Here is a 23,568-nt window from a genome sequence, read left to right on the forward strand (position 1 = left end):
AAAAATAGAAATGGAAGGAAAACTTCCAAACTCATTTATGAGGCCAGCCTTACCTTGATCCCAAAACCAGACAAGGATCCCATCAAAAAAGAGAATTACAGACCAATATCCTTGATGAACACAGATGCGAAAATTCTCACCAAAATAATAGCCAATAGGATCCAAGAGTACATTAAAAGGATTATTCACCACGACCAAGTGGGATTTATTCCAGGGCTGCAAGGTTGGTTCAACATCCGCAAATCAGTCAATGTGATACAACACATCAATAAAAGAAAGAACAAGAACCATATGATACTCTCAATAGATGCTGAAAAAGCATTTGACAAAGTATAGCTGCCTTTCCTGATCAAAACTCTCCAAAGTGTAGGTATAGAGGGTACATACCTCAATATCATCAAAGCCATCTCTGAAAAACACACCGCATATACCATTCTCAATGGAGAAAAACTGAGAGCTTTTCTGCTAAGGTCAGGAACATGGCAGGGATGTCCATTATCACCACTGCTATTCAACATAGTACTAGCCTCAGCAATCAGACAACAAAAAAAATTAAAGGTATCCAAATCAGCAAAGAAGAAGTCAAACTATCACTCTTTGCAGATGATATGATACATTATGTGGAAAATCCAAAAGGCTCCACTCCAAATCTGTTAGAACTTGTACAGGAATTCAGTAAAGTGTCAGGATATAAAATCAATGCACAGAAATAAGTTGCATTTCTTTACACCAGCAAGAAAGAAGAAAGAGAAATTAAAGAGTCAAGCCCATTTATAATTGTACCCAAAACCACAAGATACCTAGGAATAAACCTAACCAAAGAGGCAAAGAATCTATACTCAGGAAACTATAAAGTACTCATGAAAGAAATGGAAAAAATTTCCATGCTCATGGATTGGAAGAACAAATATTGTGAAAATGTCTATGCTACCTAAAGCAGTCTACACATTTAATGGAATCCCCATCAAAATCCCATCCATTTTTTTCAAAGAAATGGAACAAATAATCCTAAAATTTATATGGAACCAGCCCAAGGAATATTGAAAAAGAAAGCCAAAGTTGGTGGCATCACAATTCCAGACTTCAAGCTCTATTACAAAGCTGTCATCATCAAGACAGTATGGTACTGGCACAAAAACAGACACATAGATCAATGGAACAGAGTAGAGAGCCCAGAAATAGACCCTCAACTCTATGGTCAACTCATCTTCGACAAAGCAGGAAAGAATGTCCAATGGAAAAAAGACAGTCTCTTCAACAAATGGTGTTGGGAAAATTGGACAGCCACATGCAGAAAAACTGGACCATTTCCTTACACCACACACAAAAATAGACTCCAAATGGATGAAGGACCTAAATGTGAAACAGGAATACATCAAAGTCCTTGAGGAGAACACAGGCAGCAACCTCTTTGACCTCAGCCGCAGCAACTTTTTCCTAGGAACATCGCCAAAGGCAAGGGAAGCAAGGGCAAAAATGAACTATTGGGACTTCATCACGATCAAAAGCTTTTGCACAACAAAGAAAACAGTTAACAAAACCAAAAAACAACTGACAGAATGGGAGAATATATTTGCAAATGATATATCAGATAAAGGGCTAGTATCCAAATTCTATAAAGAACTTATCAAATTGAACACCCAAAGAACAAATAATCCAATCAAGAAATGGGTAGAGGTCATGAACAGACATTTCTGCAAAGAAGACATCAGATGGCCAACAGACCCATTAAAAAGTGCTCCACATCACTTGGCATCAGGCAAATACAAATCAAAACCACAATGAGATACCACCTCACACCAGTCAAAATGGCTAAAATTAACAAGTCAGGAAATGACAGATGCTGATGAGGATGCGGAGAAAGGGGAACCCTCCTACACTGTTGGTGGGAATGCAAGCTGGTGCAACCACTTTAGAAAGCAGTATGGAGGTTCCTCAAAAAGTTGAAAATAGAGCTACCCTTTGACCCAGAAATTGCACTACAAGGTATTTACTCTAAAGATACAAATGTAGTAATCCGAAGGGGCGTGTGTACCCAAATGTTTATAGCAGCAATGTCCACAATAGCCAAACTATGGAAAGAACCTAGATGTCCATCAACAGATGAATGGATAAAGAAGATGTGGTATACACACACACAGACACACACACACACACACAGACACACACACACACACAATGGAATAGTAGCAGCCATCAAAAGAAATGAAATCTTGCCATTTGCGAAAACATGGATGGAACTAGTGGGTAGTATGCTTAGTGAAATAAGTCAGTTGGAAAAAGACAACTAACATATGATCTCCCTGATATGAGGAAGTGGAGATGCAATGTGGGGGGCTTGGGGGGCAGGAAAAGAATAAATGAAACAAGATGGGATCGGGAAGGAGAGAAACCATAAGAGACTCTTATTCTCATAAAGCTAAATGAGGGTTGCTGGGGGGTGGGGAGGGGGATAGGGTGAAGGTGGTGGGATTATGGACATTGGGGAAGGTATGTGCTATAGTGAGTGCTATGAAGTGTGTAAACCTGGTGATTCATAGACCTGTACCCCTGGGGCTAATAATAGATTATATGTTAATTAAAAAAAAAAAAGAAGAAGAACTTTCCTTTCAGGGGTGCCTGGGTGGCTCAGTTGTTAAGTGTCTGACTTTGGTTCAGGTCATGATCCCCGGGTCCTGGGATCAAGCCTTGCATCGGGCTCCCTGCTTGGCAGGCAGCTTGCTTCACCCTCTCCCACTCCCCTGCTTGTATTCTCTCTCTCACTGTCTCTCTCTCTGTGTCAAATAAATAAATAAAATCTTAAAAAAAAAAAAGAACTTTTCTTCCATTCACCCCACTCAAATGGTTTCCAAGCATGGAAACCATGGCCTACAATCTTTGCCTCCATCACAGAGCTGCCTCCCTGTACCACTCTGGATTTCTGGACATTTGTGTATGCTGCTAGCAGCGGCAGAAAAGCTTATGCTTTGGAGTTAGGCACCCTGGACTGGAATTCCAGTTCGAACTCATTTATCTGTTTTCATTGTATGTCACTCAACTGGTCTAAGCTGCAAGTTCCTCAACTATGAGAACCTTCCTTGCTTGATCATTGTGAACATTCAAGATGAGATGAGGGCTAGGACAGTTCCTGACACAGTACCAGCAGGCAGAACCAGTTTCTACTCATTCCCTTGGTCTTGGATTACTGTGCAGGTAATAAGAGTAAGAAAAAGCTTCCACCTCAGGTTTAGTGCCCCAGAATATTCCTTCAGCTCTTCTCAAAGCACAGTGCTGGCAGGTGGAAAAGCCATGCTGGGATAATTAGGGAAGACTCCTGAGTGTAACTTAGAGCTCTGACCTGGACTGGTCAGAAGCAGCTTGGGAGACAGTATGTGAAGACTGGGCTTGAGCAGGTAGGGCTTTATCAGAGAGGGTGTCCTCACAGGGTGGCTACAGAAGTTGTGTTTCACTCAGGAGGCTTCTTCAATGGCATTTTGCAAGCTATAATGGGGGTGGCAGCAACTGAAGTCAGACTTGGGTTCTAGTTTAACTCTACTACTTCCTAGGTGATACCACCATCTTGGACAAGTTACTTGTTCTCTAAGTCTTAGGATCATAATCTATAAAGTAGGATGATACTTGCACCTACGTATTAAGGATGTTGTGAGGATTAATAAAACTAATGTATGTAATGGGATTGGCTCAGTGCCTAGTCAGTGGTAGACAATGAAAAATATTAGCTGATATTACTATGAATAATCTTCTTCTGTAAATACCTGTGCTTGTATCTCTTATATTGAATGTACTCTAGAAAGGATGAATGATGGAAAACCATTGACATCAAAAGAAAGCTGGGGTGGCAATCCTCATATCAGACAAATTAGATTTTAAACTAAAGACTATAATAAGAGATGAGGAAGGACACTGTATCATACTTAAAGGGTCTATACAACAAAAAGATCTAACACTTGTAAATATCTATGCCCCTAACATGGGAGCAGCCAACTATATAAACCAACTAATAACAAAATCAAAGAAGCACATCTACAATAATATAATAATAGTATTGTATTAACACCCCCTCACTGAAATGGACAGATCATCCAAACAAATGATCAACAAGGAAAAAGGGCTTTAAATGACACACTGGACCAGATGGACTTCACAGATATATCCAGAATATTCCATCCCAAAAGCAACAGAATACACATTCTTCTCTAGTGCACATGGAACATTCTCCAGAATAGATCACATCCTCGCTCACAAATCAGGTTTCAACCAGTACCAAGACTGGGATCATTTCCTGCATATTTTCAGACCACAATGCTTTGAAACTGAAACCCAGTCACAAGAGGAAAGTTGGAAAGAACTCAAATACATGGAGGCTAAAGAACATCCTACTAAGGAATGAATGGGTCAACCAGGAAATTAAAGAAGAATTTAAAAAATTAATGGAAACAAATGAAAATGAAAACACAACTATTCATAATCTTTGGGATGCAGCAAAGGAGGTCCTAAGTGGAGAGTATATAACAATACTAGCCTTTCTTTTTTTTTTTTTTTAAGATTTTATTTATTTATTAGAGAGAGAGAGGGAGAGAGAGTGAGCACAGGCAGACAGAGTGGCAGGCAAAGGCAGAGGGAGAAGCAGGCTCCCTACCAAGCAAGGAGCCGGATGTGGGACTTGATCCCAGGACGCTGGGATCATGACCTGAGCCAAAGGCAGCTGCTTAACCAACTGAGCCACCCAGGTGCCCCTCTTTTTTTTTTTTTTTTAAAGATTTTATTTATTTATTTGACAGACAGAGACCACAAGTAGGCAGAGAGGCAGAGATAGAGGGGGAAGCAGGCTCCCTGCTGAGCAGAGAGCCCGATGTGGGGCTCGATCCCAGGGCCCTGAGATCATGACCTGAGCTGAAGGCAGAGGCTTAATCCACTGAGCCACCCAGGCCCCCCAGTACTAGCCTTTCTCAAGAAACAAGAAACATGACAAATATACAACCTACCTTACACCTAGAGGAGCTGGAGAAAGAACAGCAAATAAAGCCTAAGCCCAGCAGGAAAAGAGAAATAATAAAGATCAGAGTGGAAATCAATGAAATAGAAACCAAAAGAACAGTAGAACAGATCAACAAAACTAGGAGCTGGTTCTTTGAAACAATTAATAAAATTGATAAATCCCTGGCCAGACTTATCAAAAAGAAAAGAGAAAGGACCCAAATAAATAAAATCATGAATGAAAGAGGAGAGATCACAACCAACACCAAAGAAATACAAACAATTTTAAGAACATATTCTGAGCAACTATAGCCAACAAATTAGACAATCTGGAAGAAATAGATGCATTCCTAGAGACATATAAACTACCAAAACTGAACCAGGAAGAAACAGAAAACCTGAATAGACCCATAGCCAGCAAGGAAATTGAAACAGTAATCAAATATCTCCCAAAAAACAAGAGTCCAGGGCCCAACGGCTTCTCAGGGGAATTCTAAAAAAACATTTAAGGAAGAATTAATACCTATTCTCCTGAAACTCTTCCAAAAAATAGAAATGGAAGGGAAATTTCCAAACTCATTTTGAGGCCAACATTATCTTGATCCCAAAGCTAGACAAAGACCCCATCAAAAAGAATTGCAGGTCAATGTCCACAATTAACATGGATGCAAAAATTCTCACCAAAATACTACCTAATAGCATCCAACAGTCCAGTAAAAGGATTATTCACCATGACCAAGTGGGGTTCATTCCTAGGCTGCAGGATGGTTCAACATCTGCAAAGCAATCAATGTGATATATACTACATTAATAAAAGAAAGGACAAGAATCACTGATACTCTCAATAGATGCAGAAAAAGCATTTGACAAAGTACAACAAACTTCCTTGATTAAAACTCCTCATGGTGTAGGGATAGAGAGTACCTACCTCAATATCATAAAAGTCATCTATAAAAACCCCACATCAAATATCATTCTCAATGGGGAAAAGCTGAGAGCTTCCCCGCTAAGGGCAGGAAAATAGCAGGGATGCCCACTATCACCACTGCTATTCAACACAGTATTAGAAGTCCTAGCCTCAGCAATCAGACAACAAAAAGAATAAAAGGCATCCGAATCAGCAAAGAAAAAGTCAAATTCTCATTCTTTGCAGATGATAAGATACTTTATGTGGAAAACCAAAAACTCTACTCCAAAACTGCTAGAATTCATACAGGAATTCAGTAAAGTTGAAGGATATAAAATCAATGTTCAGAAATCAGTTGCATTTCTATACACCAACAAGAAGACAGAAGAAAGAGAAATTAAGGATTTGATCCTATTTACAATTGCACCCCAAACCATAAGATACCTAGGAATAAACCTAACCAAAGGGGCAAAGAATCTATACTCAGAAAACTATAGAATACTCATGAAAGAAGTTGAGGAAGACACAAAGAAATGGAAAAACTTTCCATGCTCATGGATTGGAAGAACATATACTATGAAAATCTATACTACCTAGAGCAATCTATACATTTCCTGCAATTCCTATCATAATACCATCAAATTTTCTTACAGAAATGGAACAAATAATTCTAAAATTTATATTCAACCAAAAAAGACTGCAAATAGCCAGAAGAATGTTGAAAAAGAAAAGCAAAGCTGGTAGCATCACAATTCCAGACTTCAAACTCTATTGCAAAGCTGCAATCATCAGGACAGTGTGGTAGTGGCACAAAAACAGACACGTAGATCAATGGAACAGAATAGAGAGCTCAGAAATGGACCCTCAACTCTATGGTCAACTAATCTGTGACAAAGCAAGAAATAATGTCCAATGGAAAAAAGACAATCCTTCAACAAATGGTGTTGGCCAGCCAGAGGCAGAAGAATGAAACTGGACAACTTCCTTATACCACACACAAAAATAGACAGTGGATGAAGAACCTTTATGTGAGACAGGAATCTGTCAAAAATCCTTGAGAAGAACACAGGCAGCAACCTCTTCAACCTCAGCTGCAGCAACTTCTTCCTAGACACATCACCAAAGGCAAGGAAAGCAAGGGCAAAAATGAACTACTGGGACTTCTTCAAGATAAAGCCTTTTGCACAGCAAAGGTAGTCAACAAAACCAAAAGACAACTGACAGAATAGGGGAAGATATTTGCAAATGATGTATCAGGTAAAGGACTAGTATCCAAAATCTATAAAGAAATTATCAAACTCAACACCCAAAAACCAAATCATCCAATCAAGACCTGGGCAGAAGACCTGAACAGATATTTCTGCAAAGAAGATATCCAAATGGCCAGCAGACACATGAAAAAGTACTCAACATCACTTGGCATCAGGGAAATAGAAATCAAAACCGCAATGAGATACCATCTCACACCCCTCAAAATGGTTAAAATTAACAACTCAGCAAATGACAAATGTTGGCGAGGATGTGAAGAAAGGGAATGCCAACATTAGTGAGAATGCAAGCTGGCAAACCACTCTGGAAAATAGTATGGAGGTTCCTCAAAAAGTTGAAAATAGAGCTACCCTACAACCCAGCAATTGCTCTACTGGGTATTTACTCCAAAGATACAAATGTCATGATCTGAAGGGGCACGTGCACCCCAATGTTTATAGCAGCAATGCCCACAATAGTCAAACTATGGAAAGACCCTAGATATCCACTGACAGATGAATGGATAAAGAAGATGTGGTATATATAAAAAATGGAATATTAGTCAGCCATAAAAAATGAAATCTTGCAATTTGCAATGATGTGGGTGGAACTAGAGGGTATTATGCTATGTGAATTAAGTCAGTCAGAGAAAGACAATTACCATATGATCTTGCTGATATGAGGAATTTAAGAATCAAGGCAGAGGATCATGCGGGAAGAGAGGAAAAAATGAAATGGGATGAAACCAGAGAGGGAGACAGATTGTAAGAGACTCTTAATCTTCAGGAAACAAACTGAGAGTTGCTGGAGTTGAGGTGAGTGGGAGGGAGGCGGTAGCTGTGTAATGGACACTGGGGAGGGTATGTTCTCTGGTGAGCACTGTGAATTGTGTAAGACTGAGGAATCAGACCTATGCCTCTGAAGCAAATAATTAATTGTATGTTAATTTTTTAAAAAGTGAATAGTGACACTCTAAAAAAAAAAAAAAAGTGAATAGTGACACTCTAATGTAAAAGCTAGGGATTGGGCAGCTGTCTGCTCCAAAGGCTTAGAGAGTCAGGCCAGACACAAGGTCCTGCCTTCACTAGAAATGAATGGACAGGTAGTAGAAGGGCTTTTTGTCTTGCTATCATCATTAGGCAATATTTACAGAGCATGTGGACAAACAAATAATGAAGACAGTGTCACACCTTGAAGAGCTCATGATTTACCTGGTCTCTAAGTAAACTTTCTGAGCTAACTCAGAGGTCTCACTTCTTTCTTAATTGTCTCATCCTTGGCAGAAGGATTCAACCCCTGGTGGCCCTGAACAGATTCTTTCCCTCTCCCCAAACGTGTGCCCTTTTGCCACCAAAGGTTTTCTGTACCCAATGTATTTGTACAAGTCAGGAATGTTAAGTGCATTGAGGTGCTTATAGAAGAGGCTTTCAGAAGAATACATTGCCTTCTAGGCAGAAGCTGAGCCAGTGGAGAGATTTCTGGAAGGACATTTGGAGAAAGGTTGGTTTTCTCCTTTGTGCTGGGTGGAACACTGCCACCACTGTTGTGACTACAAAGAGAAGAATCAAGCCTGTGAAGTCAGTCACAGACTCAACCATGTTCCACAGGCCAACAGCAGGGTCAAGCAGAAGACATTCTTTTGATAGCCACTCTGACAGGCTCTGGAGATGTGGAACACAAAAGTGAAGGTGGTCTGCACCCAGACAGTGCCAGGAAACACTGTGGAGGAACACTGCATTGTCCACAAGCTCTTCTGCAGCTGCTTTAGTTAAAGAATTAAACTATATCTGAGTAGCAGCAACATCCATGAGCGCCAAATTGGATTTCTCCTTGGAAAACAAGCTACAGACCACATCTTCATTGTGCACTCATTAACAAATATGTTAAAAAAAAAAAACAGTCAGAGAAAGATGTTTTCCTGCTTTGGAGACTTTTAAAAAAGCATTTAATTCAATCTGGCACGCATGGCTGAACCTGAAATGGCTACAATGTGTAACTGGTGGGAAAGCATGACCGAAGCAGTTGTGTCTATCAACCCATGCTCCACAGGACAAATACACCCCCCACTCAGCCAGCAGGACGAGAAGGGGCTAGCTCTGCTTACTTTTCCGCAGCATGGAAGAAGGGTTTTCTAGGCTTGAGGCACTTCTAAGTTCAGGACCTTCATCTCTCCCCTTGCTCCTGAGCAAAGTTAAATTGCTAGATGGGCCACAGGTTTTAGACCCTCAGGCCACGTACAGAGAAATTTAAGAACTGATTTTCAGGATAGAGTCCCAAATGACCTCATGTTTTACTTTTTTAAGTGTAGAATATGCTCTCTTTGCTTTTATGGGGTCCTCAGGGGTCTGAACTTCAGACCCTGCTCTAAAGGCCCATACTTATTGGATCCAAATCTCCCAACAAAGGGAGCTTCAAGGTTCAGGGCAGGAGCTGTCCTTTAAGAAGAAACTGTATATCTAATGCCTTTTAGGGTATCTCCATTGATATCAGGCTTGATGTGATTTTAAAAGAATAGTTAACTTTGCAGTCACCAAAGTGTATTTACTGTACCCTAAAGTCAGGGCCTATGTGTAGAAATATGAACAAGATAAAGAGTCAAGCTGGGGAGGGACAGTCTTTGTTGTACTCCATACCTGATACTGGAAGCTGGTAGGTACTTTGCTGTTTATGAAAGGCAGTGTATGAGGTGTGTGGGGCAGTTTCAGGATGTGAGAAAATAGGTCTTGTGGCATAAAGCCCACTGCCATCGGAATCTAGAGATGGGGGGGACACAGGCAATAGACAGAAAAGGTAGGAGATCTGCATCTATCCCGTGCCTTGAGTATAGTTCTCATTACGGTAACCACAGAGGACTGATAATTAACTGGAAAACCTATGTTGCCAAACTGGATGATTCTCAGCAGAAAATACACTAGAAACAAAATCCGCCAAAGTGGTCATCCATACTCATTCTGGCTCAATGCTTCCTATCTGGATACTCCCCTATGACCAGGGACAACAAGCAGTTCTCTTGGGTGGGCATAGCACTGAATGACTAGAAAAAGTTCTTATCCTCAGCCATTACCTCATCCATACTATTCAGGGAGCAGTTGAGGGGTGGGGCAGGAACACTTTGCACCAGGAACTCGGCTGCTATGTATTACTATTTTAATAAGTGCAAATGGGAAGCCACAGTACCAACTCAGTAACTATCTGATGTTTTCATACACAACTCCCACATATTGGAAATCAATCATTATAAACCTGAAGAGCTTCATTTATGTGGTTTTATGGACTTTGCATAAAGAAGGATTAGTTGATGGAGAAGCTGGAAAGAATAGCAACCTTGGCACAGAAATCCAGTAAGAAATAGAATATGGACTCTCTGAAATGTGCAAAATTTTCACAGTTCAAAGGAAAGTCCGATTCCAGAAAATGGCCAGCTGGAAAACAGCTTATTGAACCCTGAATGAAAACATTATTATAAATCTCATTACATAATTTGATAATTCTGACATTTGCAAAAGCACACTGACTTAAGTCTTGAATTGCACGAATTCTCCACACAAAATAAACTTGATGGAAAATTTTATTCTATTTTGCTCTGATTACTATTCTTCAGTTTTAAGTGACAGCAGTTGTTTTAGAAGTGTAAGTGGGACACTGAAAATGCATTTGCAAGTTTCCCGTATGATTAGGAATTAAAGACTATGTCATATAAGTTCACTCTCCAATCTCTTCCTTCTACCTCAGTGAAGTTTCTATGTCAACTATAATGAAAAACTTGGCAGAACTCCCTCCTATCTTCTCTAACCCCACAGCCAAAGATATAAATAAAAATTTCAGGTGTTATTGACAAAAACCGAACCAGAAATCCAATAGGCTAGGGAACTTTCATAACATAACAATGGATTTCAGTTCCATCTGCTTTCTCCTAACTACCCAGTCCTATAACCCCTCCTCAGTCCCGAGTCAGCTTCATGGGCATGTAACCTAAGCAAATGCACAAGACCCCATGCTCAGAAGGGCCCTGAGCTCAAAAGTGTAAGACTTCATGTTCTGCTGCTACTGTCTTGAAATTCTTAGTTTTGTCTTTGAATTTATATTTTGTAAGCGAAATCTAATGAGACAATGGAGCGTGCAGCTGAGGAGAAGAGATATGCACAATATGCACATCTGTAGTTCTTTGCTACCCAAGTGACATAGTGTTTACGATGTCCAATGAACACAGAATTCTGGTGGATTCATGATGCATGAGTGTTCAATGAGGCAAAGTGAGTGCCAGGTGAGTATTTAAAGCAATGTTTCCATTGTTCCAAAAGAACAAAAATACATATGTTTATACAAACTATGAAATACAAACTGTATAATTTTGGTAATTTGTGTGCAATTTAAATGCTCTTATATTAGCACTGAAGTCTCACATACATAATAGAAAGGTGAATGGCAAAACCCATATTAATTCTATAAAATTTTAATTGTTCCTTACTTAAAAAAGCTTAAATAGCAAATAAAAAAACACCGTAAATCAGAAGAGAGACTGGCAGAAAGGAAAAAAAAAGCTTTACATTTTGGAATATGCTTAATGGTGCTTTACAAAGCTGAGATTCCACATTTTCATTCTGCACAGGCTCCCGCAAATTATGTAAGGTGGCAGGATCTGTCCTCACTTTTCCTAACAATTCTGCAGCTCTGCAGTATCCCCGTCCTGTATATTTCATAGGCATATACCAGAAAACAGCGTGCAAGTCCAAAAACCTGAGAGAGACTGATGGGAAGATAGGCCTAAGGGAGGCCCCAAAGTGGTTGTTGGCCATAAAAGGAAAAGTCATAGAAGAGATGGAAGTTGCTAACTAAGGGAACTAGACGGACTTTCCTCTGGTGAAAATCGAATTTGATGGGTGAGACCCAGACGCTTCAGAGAAAGTAAAGCGGGCCTGTGCGCTGCAGCAGTGAGCTGCGTGTACCGCCATGGCCTCTGGACGTTGGCAGGGTAGGAAGTGAGACACGGAGGCGGGTTAGGGTGAGGAGCATGTAAATGCAGAAGGATGAGACTGATATTCTACCTCTATGAAAGAATTTCCAAATTTGGCAGCACAAGGGAGGTGGTGTTTGGCATCTTTCGACACTGACCACAAATAATGTTTCAACTTAAAATTTTTGGTATAACTCTTCTGTAGGTTGGATGCTTTCACAAGTGTGAGGTGAAATCTCATGCAGAGTTGTCTAAGAATGCCTTGTCAATGATGTACTTTCTAATATCACACACCCCTCAGTCGCCCCATAGAACAGGGATGTGTTGATTGCCATCATACCTTGGATAAAAAGACCATAACCTCAGCTGCTAGATTTTTCCCTATTTTTATCCTTCAAGTACAGTTAGATGTGGGAACAAGAATGTGTTCTACTTAAGGACTTGGGTGTGGGGGGGATGTAGAAGAGAATTCCATGGAGAAAGGGAAATCTCAGCCCTGTGAGTACAATGACTAGAAGTAAGGTCTATCCTTTCTGACAGAGGTGTAATATTCCATTGTATATATGGACCATATCTTCTTTATCCATTTGTCTAATGAAGGGCATCTTGGCTCTTTCCACAATTTGGCTATTGTGGCCTATGAACATTGGGATACATATGGCCCTTCTTTTCACTACATCTGTATCTTTGGGGTAAATACCCAGTAGTGCAATTGCAGCATCATAGGGTAACTCTATTTTTAATTTCTTAAGGAATCTCCATACTGTTTTCCAAAGTGGCTGCACTGGAGGAGATTATGCTGAGTGAAATAAGTCAAGCAGAGAAAGTCAATTATCATATGGTTTCACTTACTTGTGGAGCATAAGGAATAACATGGAGGGTATTAGGAGAAGGAAAGGAAAAGTGAATGGGGGTAAACCAGAGATGGAGATGAAGCATGAGAGACTACGGGCTCAGAGAAACAAAGTGACGGTTTTGGAAGGGAGGAGGGGTGGGGAGATGGGTTAGCCTGGTGGTGGGTATTAAGGAGGGCACGTATTGCATGGAGCACTGGGTGTGGTGCATAAACAATGAATCTTGGAACTGTGAAAATTTAAAAAAAAGAAGAAGTAAGGTCTAGATAGAATCTTTGTCTTTCACTGTGAGCCTGTATTCATAGGGGTGACAAGGAAAATTTTGACAATTCTTATACAAAAACTACGGCTTTGGTGGGGCTGTGAAATAGTAATGTGTGTAAGTCATTTATACAAATGTCATTTCTCTCGGCATAATAGCATTCACATTATTAGATGTATCAGATCAACTCTGCTGTAAATTTTATTTTGATTACAACACTAACTCCAATATTAAATTAAACTCTATAGCATAAAGTTTAGCACTAGTCATGGGGAACCAGTCTCATTCCAAAATCACATTTCCTTGGTTCAAATTTCAGTGCCTGTGTTCATGCAGCATGGCCATCTGCTCAAGACTTCAAAAATAAATACAGAGAACATTGTTTCTAAAGGACCTGGGGGCTAAAATACAGAACATGGTCATCATTAAGTTTACAGATGACACTAATGGGAAGAAGGGTGGGCTGGGAATTCCAAATAGGAATAAATGCAGGGTAGAGGCCCGGAGAGAAAATCTTAACCATAAAAGTGAATGATGGTGGGGGACTGCCTTCATGTGGTCATGTCTAGATTAGGATAGGGGCACACTGGGGTTCGGGAAGATGAAGGTGGTATAAATTTCTGGGGCCTAGCACTCTGGAAGAGGGCCCAGCGTCCAACTGTGCTAATATTAATTCGAGTCCCTTGCAAAGATGTTCTGTCAGTCCACCCTCACTTGGGAAGGGGTGAAAACATGTTTTCAGGAGAGTTCAAACCCATTCTGGGGTTTGTACAGTGTTGATGTGATGATTTAGGATAGTGTTATCCTGGGGGTTATATAAAAGGAGTAAAAGGAAAAAAAAAAAAGGTTCCTCTCTTGTCCTTACTCCTCCTTCCCATGCAATCCATCCACATGGCCTTTCATTTCTGCCTCCTACTGTATCTCTCATCAGTCCCCTTCTGTCCTCTTCATTGCCACTGCCATTGCCCTCCTGTGAGCCAACACAGTTTCCCATCGGGTCCATAACAGTGTCTCTCCATGCTCTCTGCCCCAGCTCTGGGCTCTCTGCTATCTGTTCTCCACAGAGCAGTTCAAGTTCCCCTTCCGATATTTAGGTCAGATTATAGCAGTTCCCCTCAGTGGCTGCTCATTGCTCTTAGACTAAAATCCCAGCTCTTTCGAGCTCCTCATGGTGGTCCTCACGCTCTGCACGATCTGGCTCCTGCTTAGCTCTCCAGCCCCCTTTACGTCCCTCTTCTACCTCACTGCCTTGCTCGGCTTTCTTCTCCCCACTCTAAATCTTCTGGACCCACTCCCATCTAAGGCCCCTGCACAAAGGTGCTGCCCACAGCTTTGCTTGAAACCACCTCATTCCATCCTGCAGGTCTCTGCTTAAGTTCCACCTTGGGGACCTGTCTTTGCCACTTCATCTAAGATAGCCTTTTCACCATGTTTCTCCAAACCTTTATTGCACTTGTCACAATGCTTAGTAATGATCTTACTTATACGGTTACTTATTTATTATTTGTTTCTTCCCAGGATAGACTCTGAACTTCTTGAGAACAAGAAGCCATGTCTGTTCCCATCAGAGCTATACTGCCAGAACCTAGCAGAGGGTTAGTGCAAAGCCGGCACTCAGTAAAAATGGGTGAATAACTAAACCCATCTCCTGTCACAAGTCCAACTTCAGTGGCTAGCATATTTTAAAACTGGATCTCTGAATCCTATGGTCATTTCTGGGGAAGTAGTCTGCAGCTACAGAGGTGATAAACGTAACTTTTGGTATGATACAAAGCATATCTTTAGGTTCTGCTGTTGCTTAGGGGAGGCCCTTTGGGGACAGGGCAGGTGGGTATAGAACAAGGTCAGGTGATCTCCGAGCCCTCTATCACAGCAGTAGCAGCTTTGGCAAGAACATTTTTTCTTTTGTGGACCTTCCACCTACATTTCTATGCCTCAGAGAATGCCTCTAAATTTAGCATCACCTACATTCTCATTAAGGTAGCCTTAACATCTGCCTTCTCAATGGGGAATGGTGGTGAGGGATAAGGACAACAGTGAAGCAGCTCCTCCTTCCTGACAGCCTCCCAGCAGGCATCCCTCTGTGCAGCCCAGAGTCACTCATCACCCTCCTGTGTTTGTCTTCCCCCAGCCAGCTTTTAGTTCGTTTGGCTGGCTTTGGTTCAACACACTTAAGTTTTGAAAGCTGAGCTTTATGAGATATAATTCTAGATGCATTCTCTGAGTCATGTCATTTTACAAAAAAAACAAAAAACAAAAAACATATGATGCTAGTTTTAGAGGACATTTCCAGAGGCAGAGCTGGAATTAAAAAAAATAGAAAGAAAGAAAGAAAGAAAGAAAGAAAGAAAGAAAGAAAGAAAGAAAGAAAGAAAGAAAGAAAGAAAGAAAAAAATTAAAGTGTTAAGAGAGCAAGAGGATGGCCGGTACACTGATCGACACTCTTTCCCCAAGACACATGGAGATTCCATCAGTGGAGCTAAGTGTGTGCTGATCAACCTGTGAGAGCCAGTAGAGGACAGACACCCAGTTAGTTACAATAACCTTTGACTGGTAAGTGAAAGGAGAGAACTATGGAAATGTGGACACACAGAAAGAATTTGGGGACCAAACTACTGGGAATTTCCCATCTGACACATCAGCCGGAAGTGCAGTCCCCCTTAGTGATGTGCTATGCATTCTTCAGAATTTGGGGAGCCAAGCAGTTGGGATATGACAGTCCCAAATGAGCTTCACAGTTAATGTGAATGAGAAAAGAAGGCCATATATATTTTTAGAAGAAAAAAAAACATAAATCTGACAGTTCCACCCCACTCACAGCAAATCCCAACTATCTCTAGCCAAACCACTCTGTTATCTGATGGAGATTTGCACAGTAGGAAGACATTATGAAAAATCAGTGGTAACATCAGCAAACCATGTATGGTACCCTCTGGGCTCAATCATGAGGTCTTTGGGTCCATTCAGGACAAGGTCAGTCACCTTCCATTTTCAGACACACACACACACATTCCCAAACACTTACTCACCAACACATTTGTAGTAAACAGCCTCATAATACAAGATTAATTATACAAGTAAATTTTTTGCTTTTCTCCTTAAATTGCACTATTCTCTCTTTTGAAATTTCTAACTTATTGGTCTTAATAATACTATCATCCAGTTAGAGCTTTTGTTTTTGTTGTGTTGAAATAGAGTACGAAGGATGAAAAGAGTGGTTTTTAAATTTTTTCCCAGGTAAATCTGCAAATATACTGATTGGTAGTGATACCTATCAACACTGAAATGCATATACCCTTTGACTCAGAGTCTGATGTGGGGCTCGACCCCAGGATCCCGAGATCATGACCTGAGCCGAAGGCAGAGGCTTAACCCACTGAGCCACCCAGGTGCCCCTCTAGATATTCTTACTAGAGACTTACTACACTGCACAAAGACATCCTTAGGCATTCATCTTTTCTGTTTTCTTACGGAGCTGAATGTAACTGTAGAAAAGCACACACTCAGGCAGACAGGTTTCACTTCGAATATGATCCCACATCTCACTTGCACTCTCGGCGCTACCAGTAATCCAAAGACATCTCTGTAGTTTCTTCATCAAGCTTGCCTTTCTACTCTCTGAGATGACTATTTTGTGCATTTCTTTTCTGCTCAAATCCTCTTCTCCACTCACTTGCCTTCCTCTCAGACAATCATCCTGCATTATGTTTCAAACAATGTAAGGAACCATGATCTGGGAGTTTCTTTTTCTTGCCATTGCGCAATATGTGCATGGTTGCCTCTATACCCTACATTCTTCCTGTACAAGTCAGAAGGGCTGTCTCTATTAAAGAAGGTTAGCCTCTCTCTATCATCTCAAAACCACCTTCTCTCTTGCATTGTCAATCCTCATACTTTCACCTGGCTTTAAATATCCTGACAAATTTGTATCTTCAGTCCAAACATTTTTGAGTTCCAGACTTATGATTAATCTACATACTTGATAGATTGATACTTGATACCTGATATGTGGATGACTCCTAAGTGTCTCAGACTTAACATGTTCAAAGAGGACTCTTGATTCATCCTTCCCTACAAACTTATTCTTCCCCTACTCGTCCTTACACAGGGAATGGTTGCACCACACATTAGTTGTCCATGTCTCTCTTCTTTTATTCCCACACCCACTCCTATTATTTATGTCAGTTCTACTGTTTAAAGAGATGGGTGTGGAATCTGTCTATCTTGATAGCCACTAGTCTGGCCCAAACCAGCCATCAGCATCTTGCTTGTACTACTGAGTTTCCTTCCTGGCTTGATTCTGTCTCATTACAACTTATTCTTCAGAGTATGTGAGTGGTCTTTTATATCTAGATCTATTTCTATATTGGTATCTCTCTCTCTCTCTCTATATATATATATATCTATATTTATATCTGTATCTAATCATATTACTACTCTGAATAAAATTTTCCAGTGGTTTCCCATAACATTTCAGATAAAACCAAACTATTTACCATGGCTTACAAGATATTTTGTGACGGGTCTCTGTCTACCTCTGCAATCTTATTTCATGCTACTCTCCCTTACCAATCACCTTTTAGACACAGTTTCTTTTTAATTCCATAAAAAGGCTAAGTTTCTATCTAGGGTTTTCCGAATGCTTTTCCATATGCCTGGAATTCGCTGCCACCTTTGGGATCAAATTTAAATATCAGTTAATTAAAAAGTCCCCCAGGTAAGTGTTCCCAGGTAACTTTATATTAGCGTACTTCATTTTCCTCATAGCGCTCATCACAATTTGTGATTATCTATTTACTTCCTCATTTATTCTATAAATTTTGGCTACTAGATTGTAAGTACCACAAGGCAGGGAATATTATTTACATATTATCAGATATTATTAGACCTTCCCACAGTATGTCACACATAGAGATCAATAAATACTGATGAATATTTGAGTAAACAAGTAAATGAATATAAGAATGTTAGCTATAGCATTGTTACAATAGCAAAAATATAAACAATGTTAATGTCTACTAATAAATGAAAGGTTATATAAATGATGGCATATCCTTAGAATACTAAGAGGTAGAACAATTTGCACAGAGACAGAAAACTATCCAAGATATATGAAATAATAATAATAAAAAAAAGCAAACTGCACAGTGTGGTATTTAAAAAGGCTTATGCCCCACCTAAATATATTATAGCATATGCAAGGAAAGTTCTTGAAACTAATATGAAAAACTGTGAATGACTGATACTTCTGTTTAGAGGGAATCCTTTTTGTCCCCACGTACAGCTTGACTTTCTTACCATAATTATGGGTTACTTTTTTTTTCTTTTAAGATTTATTTATTTATTTATTTATTTGAGAAAGAGAGAGCATTAGAGGAGAGAGGTCAGCCAGAGAAGCAGACTCCCTGCCAAGCAGGGAGCCCGATGCAGGACTTGATCCCGGGACTCCAGGATCATGACCTGAGCCGAAGGCAGTCACCCAACCAACTGAGCCACCCAGGTGCTGCATGGGTTACTTTTATAATTTAAAATCTTCTGAAAATTATAATACAAATATATATTAATTAGCAAAAACTTAGCTATGTGTTGCATTTCTGCTCCAAGGTTTACTAGGCCCTGTTTACTTGAAGCTATTGGGGTAAAGAACAGGTGTGTAAATAACCGTTTTCATTAATTAATGGTGCCTTTTTCCAAAAAATTAACTTGAGGTGGTTATAAACAACTGTGTTGAGTGTGACAATTAAAAATGTAGATTTGTAACCACATCAGGAAGGATCCTATATGGGGAAAGTGTAGTCTGCCTGTAACTGAACAGGAACTAGGAGGTCATAAAAGACTTTGTGCTTTAAAAAGTTCAATCTGGGCAGCTAGGAAGACTGATCTTCTAGAGTAAATTTGACCTCTTTATAACATTTCTTTTAAAAAAATCACATATCAGTTAACATCCCCACTGTTCCTCTGCAAACAGTAACAAGACAGAATTGCCTTTACTTAGGATCACTAGAGGATTAGAAACATCCCTGAAGCCTCTGGCACAGACCCCTTTGATCCTCACCAAATTCCAGGGCTATGTCTGAGATAAAGAACCCACAGATCACATTGGAGCCCACTGGCTCCTTCAGGTTTCCCTCTGGCCACCATATTTGTATTCATGGACAGACATAATGGAGGGTGTGTATGTGTACAGATGGGATAAGGGGGCATAGGTGGTCTCTCCCACTCAAAGGTACTAAGTCCAACCAGACTGACTTTGTTCCTTCTAAGTCAGGGAAGTGAGGGTTCCATCCCTCACTTAGAGGCCTTTCAATCTTCTAGTGGTTCTCAAATCTTAGAGTGCATAAAGAATCACCTGAAGGGCTTGTTAAAACTTAGATTCCTGTGCCTTGTCCCTGGAGATTCTGATTCAATAAGACTTGGGTAGACCTCAGAATTTGCATTTCTAACAAATTCCCAGGTAATGCACGTGGTCTGGGGACCCTATTTTGAGAATCACTGCTTTAGTGGAGTAACCCAGACTCTCCTTTCCCCATGCATAGGGATTCTGAGACAAGCGCCATGAGGTCATTCAGGAGAGCACCCATCCTTTTGCTAGTGCTCAGTCCAAAGCCTTAACTTTGCTGTCTGACCAGCTTCCAGTAATGTCTAGCTTTAGATAGACAGGAAGCAAATAGCCCTTTGGAATGCCTTTACTCTGCCTGGGTTCAGGGGTCTAGACTGCCACCCTACAGTGTGTACACAGCACATATGTAACCTCTAACAGGACTTTGGAGAGTCAGGTGCAGAAGAGGATGCATCCCTGTATTCTAAACCCCCTCGCCTTCCCCACCCCACCCAACATTGTGCTGCCTCTCATCTTTCCAGGGAAGATGGCCTCCTGTTGCAGAATGGAGAGTTAGCAGACGGACTTTTCAGGGAGTTGTTGCAGGAAGGACTCTGGGCCTTGGGGAGAAGGACCTGATATGTTAGCTGTTCATTTCGTCTCTCTGTTTTCTTGTTCCTAACCGACCCAACACACATGTTCTTCTTTCCTTTCTGCCTCAACATTAACTGAATATGTGCTCTGTGCTGGGCACTGTACTGTGGACTTCAGAGACAACAAATGCAGAAAACCTGGCTGCCATTCTTGAATGACTTAGATGCCAGTGGAGCAGACAGACATCTTAGTGGTTACCATAGAAGATCAAAAGCATTTAATGCTATAATCCAAGTATGTGGAAGTACAGAGAGCACAGAAATAGGAACAGTTACTTCTGACTGAAGAAAGTAGAGACTCTGAAAAGGGGATGCCATTCCCTCAGGCCATAAGAGGAGAATTGGAAGAACAGGAAGTCTGTGCTTTGGGGAATAGAAGAGCGACTAGAATCTCTCCACAGCAGAGTGCATTTTTGTGCTGCGGGAGTTGGGGAGGAGGAGATGAGGAAGCAGTGTATTTTGAAGCTTTTCCTTAGTGCCATCAAAAACATGGGGTGTCTCCCACTCCAGCTTTGCTCTCCAGGGGTATTCATCAGCCTCCTGAGTTTCCAGCTGCTGCCTTGATCTGTTTTACTCTGGGCCTAAAAAATTCAGTTCCGATGTAGACAAAATTACTGATTTAATTACTGATTACTAATATTTTTAGCTTAAAACCCCAAAGAGGGCCCTTTAAGTGAAAGAAGTCCAGTTTTTCAAATGTAAGACAACAAACTCAGTCTTACACATCTATTTTCAAATATGTATCAACGTTTCAGAAAGTTGGCCCTTCTTTACCTATAGCCTGTGACATAGGAAGGGGAGCAGTGATTTTTCTGGGTGTCTTATTGACAATGCAACATAGAGAGCCTTCTACTGACTTTGAACTTCTATTCCACTTTCTAACTCCTAATTATGCAAAACTTAGCAAGTTACTGTATCTCTCTGTGTCTCAGTTTTCCTCACGCATAAATGGGAATCATAATACCTTCACTCATAGGATTGTTATGGGAATGAAATGAGTTATTACCTGTAAGCCCTCAAACTACTAGCTATTTTTTTCTATTGACACTTAGCCAAGCCAATGTATTTTTAGGTGAATAGGCCCCAAAGGCCCTCATATTTCCACTTTTATCATATCTTTAATTCTGGCTTTCATAAGGGCCATGTGCAGTATTTGCCCCTTCAGCATGGAAGACCCCTAATGAATCCTATGGCTGAGCAGTTCAGATATTTGAGAGCTTGTGGGAAGAAAACTCTCTTTCCTAGATCTTGGGAGTCTCTAGCACATCTTCAATACTTCCCTGAAATTGTTTATGAGTTGCAAGGTTACAAGGAATAGGGAAGGCGCATCTTATCCTTGGGGACAGTTTACAGTACAAATGACCAACACAGAAGTCTTGAACCACCCCTTCCTCTAAAGGGAATGTGTCATAGTTAAGTCCACAGACTCTTGAGTCACATGGGTCTGGATGCTGCCTCTGCTTTGTGATCCTGGGCATGTACCTTAACTGCTCTTTGCCTCATTTTCCTTATCTGAAAAAAAATAGAGATGATAAAAGTACATATCTCAAGAGCTTGTCCAGAGGATCAAATAATATATTTTGGGTAAAACATTGTTAGTATAGTGCCTGGCACTTAAGAAGTACTCAGTAATATTAAGTCTTATAGCATAATGGAAAGAAGATCAGATTGGAAGTTGAAATAGCACATTTCTAGTTCAGCTGTGCCAATTATAATCTTTATGATATTAGACCACCTCATGAGGCCTTAGTTCCCTTTTTTAATAGAATGAAGGATCAGGAGAAGATGATCTTAAAGATTCTTCCCAAGTCTAATCAGCTGACTTTAGCTTATCATCTTACCTTTCAGGGTGTGGAACTGTAGACTTCTTATTCTCTGGGATTCAGAGAAAAGACTGCAGACCCTGGAAAAGCTTCCTTTTGTCTCTTTTGAGTATTATTGCTGTTGGCATTACCGATTCTCTGGGAGCAGGGCTGCTCTGACTTTTTTTCTTTCAAGGGTCTGTGTCCATTTCCATTTCTGCAGATACTTCTTTGGTATCTGCAAACTCGCTGAGGGTGTAGGACCATATATGCCCCTTCTTGGAGCCCAAGATTCTCGTTACAGAAACCGGATGATCTCTAAAGTCCCTTCTAATTTCAATGTTCTGTGAGTCTGTAGATCTCAACCGGTACCCCTTTCCCATGGGTGTTTGGCTAGGACTGTTACAAAGCTGGATGCATTCAGGGGCAGTGTGGGCAGCAAAGATTGCAGGCAGTGGGCTAGACTGCAAATGAAGCAGCTGTAATGTCAAGCAGTATCATAGTGATTCGTGGCTTAAGTAGCCTAAAGTAGAATTTTATAGAAGAAGGTAGGTTTGGGGAGGTATTTAGAGGACTCACAATTGGACATTCTAAAGATATAATAATGCCTTAATACAAAATTTCCTGGCTTTCTTTTGAGTCACTGGAACACAGTGTTTATGTTTCATAATGTTAATCACATGCAATTCTTCTAAATCTGGGATCTAATGGATGCAAAAATTGGTCCAAATGTCAATTTTAAACATATGTTTTTTATATTGAATAGACCTGTATGGTTCCAAACACCAGTTAACTCTTTGATGAAAGAGTTAGGTTCTGATTTTTCAGAGATGGTTCTGATTGGTATTCAAGATGGGGAGAAATCCTTAGATCACTCTAGCAACAGGGTGAGCAGAGGAATTAGAAAGGTACCTCCTGAAGCAAAGCATGAAGGCCTGGGATAGCTCAGTGAATATTGTTCACTCTGAGGAATGGAGGGAGTTAGGAAGCTGTCCGGCAGACTTTGGTAAGGTCTGGAAATTTCAAAATTGGACAGAACAACGAAAGCCAACAGAACCCTTTTGTGGGGGACTTTAAATGCAGATGGAGAACATACTGATTTTGTTGGTCATTAATTTCAAAATGACCATTTTCATTTTTTTCTAATGATGTGAAACAGTTTCACTTGGTCCTCAGAGAGCAATTAACCAGACTCTTTGTTGGTGTCCAACAACTGTTCTTGTTGTTTTGTCTGAAGAAAAGGAGGCAAGAGGGATGATTTAGCTTTACAGGACAAGAAGAAATTTATAATTTAAAAAGTAACAGAGATATCGGTTAGACATAAGACATCACAATTAGAAGAACCGCCATGACACTGTGGGATATGAGTGGCAAATGCCCTGAACATCTGACAAGTACACCTGTTTTGTCCTACTGAGAGATTGAGTACAATTTTATTCTTAAAGTCCTTTTTTTTTTTTTTTAATTTATTTGACAGAGAACACAAATAGGCAGAGGGGCGGGGGGCAGAGGCTTCAACCCACTGAGCCACCCAGGCGCCCCCCTCCCCACCCCGAGGACAATTTGATTCTTAAAGCTGGACACCAATTCAG

At 40.5% G+C, this 23,568-nt stretch overlaps 1 protein-coding gene across 1 annotated transcript in view; it reads right to left on the reverse strand.

The window, feature by feature from the left end:
* The window catches only part of HPSE2 (heparanase 2 (inactive)), a 674,134-nt gene that overhangs the window by 53,076 nt on the left and 597,490 nt on the right, over positions 1-23,568 (reverse strand). The window contains exon 9 of the mRNA XM_059397708.1: positions 388-409. Within this exon, the coding sequence (XP_059253691.1) occupies positions 388-409 (22 nt within the window). The remainder of the gene's footprint in view (positions 1-387; positions 410-23,568) is intronic.

This window comes from Mustela nigripes, chromosome 4 (genome assembly GCF_022355385.1).
Source record: "Mustela nigripes isolate SB6536 chromosome 4, MUSNIG.SB6536, whole genome shotgun sequence".
NCBI classification, from domain to species: Eukaryota; Metazoa; Chordata; class Mammalia; order Carnivora; family Mustelidae; genus Mustela; species Mustela nigripes.